This window comes from Fomitopsis serialis (genome assembly GCF_022376445.1).
Source record: "Fomitopsis serialis strain Sig1Antser10 chromosome Unknown B0H18scaffold_845, whole genome shotgun sequence".
In the NCBI taxonomy this organism is placed as follows: domain Eukaryota; kingdom Fungi; phylum Basidiomycota; class Agaricomycetes; order Polyporales; family Fomitopsidaceae; genus Fomitopsis; species Fomitopsis serialis.
Window position 1 is genome coordinate 1 of NW_025955805.1, and position 6,420 is coordinate 6,420.

At 49.3% G+C, this 6,420-nt stretch overlaps 2 protein-coding genes across 2 annotated transcripts; one reads left to right on the forward strand and one right to left on the reverse strand.

Moving 5' to 3' along the window:
* Positions 1 to 44: 44 nt before the first annotated feature.
* Positions 45 to 1,143, forward strand: B0H18DRAFT_964967 (uncharacterized protein; the record flags this gene model as incomplete). The annotated part of the gene is made up of 4 exons (XM_048043220.1): positions 45 to 156; positions 266 to 433; positions 565 to 784; positions 846 to 1,143. Coding segments are annotated over 4 exons (798 nt in total), but the record flags the coding sequence as incomplete, so codon positions are not given.
* Positions 1,144 to 4,984: 3,841 nt separating this feature from the next.
* Positions 4,985 to 6,022, reverse strand: B0H18DRAFT_949473 (uncharacterized protein; the record flags this gene model as incomplete). Its single annotated transcript, XM_048041903.1, has 1 exon — positions 4,985 to 6,022. A coding segment is annotated over exon 1 (888 nt), but the record flags the coding sequence as incomplete, so codon positions are not given.
* Between the last annotated feature and the right edge of the window lie 398 nt (positions 6,023 to 6,420).

Below are 6,420 nucleotides of genomic sequence, written 5' to 3' on the forward strand. Positions count from 1 at the left end.
TAGCATTACAAACCAACAGCTAACTGATAAGAACATTTGCACAGGTCATACTTAGTGCAGCACGCTACGGTCGGCGATGGAAAGGAGATGGCGCGGTGTCACCTAATGCGAACACACTGGAAGAGTACAGTACGCTCGTCCCCGCGGAGAAAAGCGGTGAGCGAACGGGAGAGAGGCGGCGGAGCGGTTGATCAGCCATGCTAGGATACGCCGAATGCCCACCGCGATCATCGCCGTCGGCTTAGCTAATGCAGAATTGCAACAGATCCCAGCGCAGAGAGGCTACCGGCACAGCCGGAGAGAGATGGGCCGGTAGCAACGCAGTGTGTTCGCTCCAGCTCGTATTGGTTGCAAGCACGGCATGGCGGGAGTCAGCCACGGAGAGGACAAGGGCCCAAGTGTGCACTACCGTACCGAGGCCTCGCCCGCGCTAGTACCATATTGTGGTTTCCTCGCGTGTCGCCGTTCATCGACAAGCAAGCTTCACTGATTATAGGCAGACACCAGCAGTTCGAAGGCAGCGGGCCTTTCGTTCTTGACATCGTGAAGCCCCGCCGCGTTCAGTTCCTCTCCTTCGCAACGCGTCGTCGTCTATGGATGACCTCGTTATTGCGCGCGTCTGGGGCGAGGGCATTGTGCGGTACTCGTCGTCAAATAGCGCCACCAACGGGCCAAGGGCCTTCGATGAGTACCGCGCGTGCGCTGTCGTCATAGGGCACATCACCGGCATCAGGTGTCCGGGTCGAACGTCATCTAGGGCTGGGGGCTCTGCGGAGAGGGCTATGTAAGTCCGGTTCTCTCGGCCGCGAGTGCTGTGGCTTGCGTGTCCGGTGGGGTTGCCCAAGAAGCAGACGCGCGACGGCGAAGGATGGTCGTCACCCAGGACAGCTCGAGCGGCAGGTCGGGCGAGACATTGATGGACTATACGGACGCCAGACGGACGTCGTTCTCAGGCTACTGTACGAGTATTCACGTCGGACGCCTACCGAATCGGCCTGCGCGTTTTCGAAGTCCCCGGCGCAGTTGGCGCCACTGATCCATTCAGTCCACCGGTGTCAGGTCAGAATGTGTTTCTGCTGCGGTTCACCGGGTATGAGCAATACCGGGCTATCACAGTTGTTCGTTGTAGAGGGGGTTGGTTGAGTGTTGGTAGTACTGTAAAGTTTGTTAGCAAGTACAGTTGTTTTTACTTACCACAGCAATTGAATTGCCTTTACACACTATAACTTGGCTGATCTCGTTGAAGTGACGTGACGTGCTGAATGGATAGACTAACCACTAGCCTACCCACTGGACTGGAATACGTGGATACGAGTGGCGTGCGTGACTGAGACGTGACTACAAGAGTTGCTGATTAAGGTAAACAGCTTACCGATCAAGAATCACTAGAGGCACTAACAGGGGCTTGAAGTCACACAATAGACTGTTAAGCTGAACTGTAGTATATTGCACACTAGGATGCCGCTTGTTAGCTTATGTTACTAACTTGCAGAGCAGCAGCTCACAAGATCTACACTGAGAATCTGGGAGAACTTGACTTCCTCATCCATGGAAAACTGGGGGCCTTATATACATGTGGGGAACAGCTTTACTCATACAGATTACACTACTTAGTCAGTCCTTACTCATCCTTAGTCATGAACACAGCTATGTACTTCAAAGCGACTCATGTGGTACAGCCTGTACTGCCATATGACATGGGTCAGCCAATCACAAGTCAGTATCTAGCACTGCCTTGTATCCTATTTGAAATACATCTGGAGGCTGTACTCTGAGACAACATGTGGATTGCCCAGCAGGCCCTAACCAGTCCGGGGGCTGTGCGTAGGCTGTGCGTGGCTGTGCTCATGCTGTACTCATGACTATGCCACCAGTCACACTGCAATCTCAAAGCCCACGTGACCTTCTAGACTAGTCTCACATGACCATGGCTATGCACTGCAGGGGGCTGTGCTGTGAATGAGTAGTCTGGTAACAGGTCATATCAATAGAAAGGAAATAGAGGTATATACCATGTTCCTTGAGCCAAACAATATTGGCTCAGGACATCTGGACGGCACAAAGAAAATGCAACTGTCCCCAGTTGCACTCTGCATCCCTGGCCATAAAAAAAGAAAAAAGTCCTACTCTTCATCTTCATCTTCCATCTCCTCTTCACTATGCTCTTGTTCATCATACTCCTCATCATCCTCAATTTCTTCATCTTCATCCATATCCAGGTCTTCATCATCATCGGCCCAGTTCAATTCTTCAATCTGTTCTCTTGACACAAATGGGAGAAGTCGGAATGCTGCAATTCCCTGTCTCCACACTGCACCATCAAGTTCGGATAGAACATATGAACCTCCTTTTGTCTGGCGGACGACACTAAAAGGCCCTAGGTATCTTGGGTGATGCTTTCGGTCGGCACTCTGTTCGACTGCCTTATTACGCACCAAGACCAAGTCGCCAGGCTCATACACCTTTCTGTTCAATCTCCTCTGATAGCGTCGCTCAAAGACTTCCTTAGAACGCAAGCGTGTATGTTTCAGCAGTTGTGCCGCACGTGCAACATCATCTGGCTTCTTCATCAACTGCTTGATTCGTAATGCTAACAGATCACTGGTAGACATTCCTGCATGGAATCCATCTACTAACAGAGTCATTTCGGCCAGATCAAAAGGGAGGACTGGGTGTACTCCATACAACAAATAGTAGGGAGAGAATCCAGTAGATTGACTAACAGTCACGTGATCAGTGAAGAACGCATGGTGAACATAGTCGGGCCATTTGTCTGCATTGCCTTCACAAGTCTTGAGGATTGACTCACGAATAATGAAGTGCCCTCGTTCTACAACTCCATTAGCTTTAGAGTTGTAGCTGGATATCTTGATTTGTGGCAACTTATATCGCTTCATCAATTTCTGAAAGGCTTCTTTGAACTCAGAGCCATTATCAGTTACCACTTCACCAACAGCACCATACCGGCACAAGATCTGTTCAAAGAAAAAGGCTGCTACTGATTTTGCCTTCTTATTCTTCAAGGATTTACCTTCACTAGCTCTTGATAAATCATCTCGAGCCGCAATGATATACTTGAATCCTTTTGCTCTAGGCATCTCCATAATGTCTAGATAGATCTTAACAAATATAGTGGCAGGGGTGGAAATCACCAGTGGTACCTCAACCTTGCGAACACTGCGGATCTGGCATTGCTTGCACGAGCTTACATGATGATGAATGTCATTCCACATGCTTGGCCAATAGAACCTTTCCTTGACAGTATGCATCACAGCTTACTCTCCTCGGTGGCCAAGTCCTTCATGAGCTTGGGTCATAATTTCCAACCTCTTCTCAGCCTTCATGATCACTAGACGTGGAGGCTGGGTACCATTACGTCGGTACATCTTTTCATTCCTCATGAAGAAACGACTTGCACTCTGGATAAAGCGTCGTTTGGCTTGCTGTGTGTCTAAGAGAGGTAATTCAGTGGATGTGAGGAACTTCCTATACTGAAATAGAAGCCTATCTGCCTTGGTGTTGGCAGAGATGAACACATGGCCATGACTCTGACTCAATAGTGCAGCATAGGATGGGATGCACTCATACTTTAGCTGGCGATGGTGCTCCTGAATTTCTATGTTCAAGGCAATATCGTCTAGCCATGAGTGTCCTCTTCTTCAGTATCCTCTCCATCCGCTAGTGGACGTCTAGATAAAGCATCTGGACCTTTGTGTCGCTCTGCAGGTACATGGATGAGCTTGAAGGTAAAGAGCAATACTCCTTGTATCCATCGATTGATGGTTGCGTTAGGCTGTAGGTCTGGCTCATTGAGCATGCCTTTGATATACTTTGCATCCACTTCCACCTCTAGGTTTTGCACTCCAGTGAGGTATAAGCGGTAGGCTCGTAAGGCACGATACAGTCCATACAGCTCCAGCTTTGGCTGAGAATAGCGTGACTCTCGCTCTGACATTGGGATTGACCCATATCGGGCAGGTCTCTTGCGTCCGGCTTCATCGTATTGTGATAGGATGAAGCCAACTGCATACTTGCTAGAGTCAACGGATAGTACGACAGGATTGTCTGAGCTATAGTCAATAGGTCGTAGAGCTGGTGCTGATGTTACTGCACTTTTCAGAGCATCAAAGGCTACCTGACAGCCATCTGTCCACTCAAAATCTGTCTCCTTATGCAACAGCTGTGTCAGTGGACGAGCTACCTTAGAGTAGTTGTGAATCCATATCCGGACTGTTCCACATAGGCCCAAGAAAGCCCGAATGTCATGAACACTCTGTAGAACTGGCCAGTTAAGAATCTTATCAACCTTGTTTGACTCTGGTAATCTGCCCTCAGGTGTACATGTCTGTCCTACAATCACAACTTCGGGGCGACAGATTTGAGCTTTGTTAGGTGCGAAGGTTGCACCTGCATGTCCTACACGATGCATGACACGATGGACATCATTTGCATGTTCCCATATGAAGCGCCGAATGCCTGGATTGGCTTTCAATACTTCTGGGTTGCCATTCTCATCTGGATAGTCTGTTGCGGGTCCTCGAACAGGTAGATCATCTATGAAGATGTTGGCTATGTTTGGGATTTCATCCTGCAAGATGAAGGCCATACACTTCTGGAACTCAGCAGGTGAGTTGGTGAATCCCATTGGTAGCGACGTGATGCGAAGAAGACCTAACGGTGTCTGAAACGATGTCATGTCTCTACTCATGGGATGAACTTTTCGAGCATCAAATCCCCAAAACAGATCAAACACTGAGTAGCACTTCCGTCCAGCAAAATCTTCAACAAAGTCATCTACTTTTGGTGGTAGACCAGCGTCTCGAATTGATACCTTGTTCAAAGGTTGAAGGTCATGGACAATACGAAGTTTGCCATTCTTCTTAACCACGCAGAACCATCTCGAACGATAGGATGATTGGCTAGGCTCATAGACTCCTGCATTAATCTTCTCCTTTAGCAGGGCTATGACTTTCTCTTTGATCCCAGGTGGGATCGGGATATTGGCAAATTCCCATGGTTCATGCGGAACCACTGGAATTATGTATGGAGTGAAGTAGTCTTCTCGGAATGTTCCCCGCTGAGCTTCTTCAAAAGCTAAGGCTTTCTCGTTAAGCTTGAGGATGTGCTGAAAAAGCTTCTCCTCTTCTGGCCACAGAAAGCCCTTCGGATTGATATTCATCTCTTCCAAATGCTCAACCGTAAGGCGTGTTCCTGGCGTGAAGTCGGGCGGATGGATGGGTAATGGCTCTAACGAGGCTAGCGGATCTTCCGGGATGCGTCGTTCGACTCGTGCATCCTCTGGGAATACTCCCGGTACAGGCTTCACTCGTCGGTCAACGCGTTTGTAAGCTCCCAAGACTTCGTTACCGTAAAAGGCAAGTAGCTCTTCGTCGGCGTCTAAGTTCAGCGAGCTGACGAACGTGTCGTGGTCGTTGGTGCGACTCTCTTGTTCCTCCCATTGCTCGTGGTCGACCGTTATCAAACCCACATACGCCAGCCATTCATCTGTGAGTTCCATGCTTTCGTTCTCACGTTCATACTGACTCGCGGTCGCATATCCGGGTGTCGTAGTCGATTCGGAAGCTGAGACTGGTGGGCGTGTGCGTTGGGCGGAAGTTGCACTGTACGGTGGGCATTGCACAGAGCTTGGTACGCCCTGCTTAGCCGAGCTGACACATGCGAGCAACTTACTTGTCTCTAGGCGCGTCGAGGAGTTGCCTGGTTGGGTGAAGTGGCGAGTTGTCGGGTTGACGTGTCGAGAGAGGCGGCGACGTGCGAAGGTACTCGGGAGATTGCCAAGTTTGACATGTGCGAGGTCTGCAGAGGTTGCGGGATTCTGGGTATGTGGTGGACCACAAAGCTCTCGTTCCATAGCTAGTTCTTGTGCACCTATATTGGTCGAGTCGAGTCGCTGCGCACACGCGGAGTACCGAATACGGCCAATATATTCGGGGCTTTTCGAGGAATTTACATCGCAGACTTGTACACTACGACTGAGTCGAGAATGCAAGCCTAATATCGTACACCACATATAGTTCGTAAGAGTCGGAACCGAGGCGCGAGTCAAAACCGAGGCATACACACAATTCAAAGCAGAAGTATACATACAAGTCGAACCATAAGAGATAAACATAATTGCGAGGCACGAGCATCCCGGCACGCTTTTGGGGCATGCCACGAATACTCGTGCTCGCGTCTAAGCACTGAAAGAGTTACAGTCACGAAAAGATACATCAGAATCGAAGGAGAAGTCAGTTCGTAACACCAATCATAAGTTGAAGCACAAGACAAATCGTACTGAGGCGGAAGAACGAAGTTGGCCTTTTGAATGTATATTGTCAGTCGTAGTAGATCGCCGTACGTCCGAGCACGAGATCTCTGTCCAGAATCGTAAGTTACCGTGACCAGTTGATACCAAGG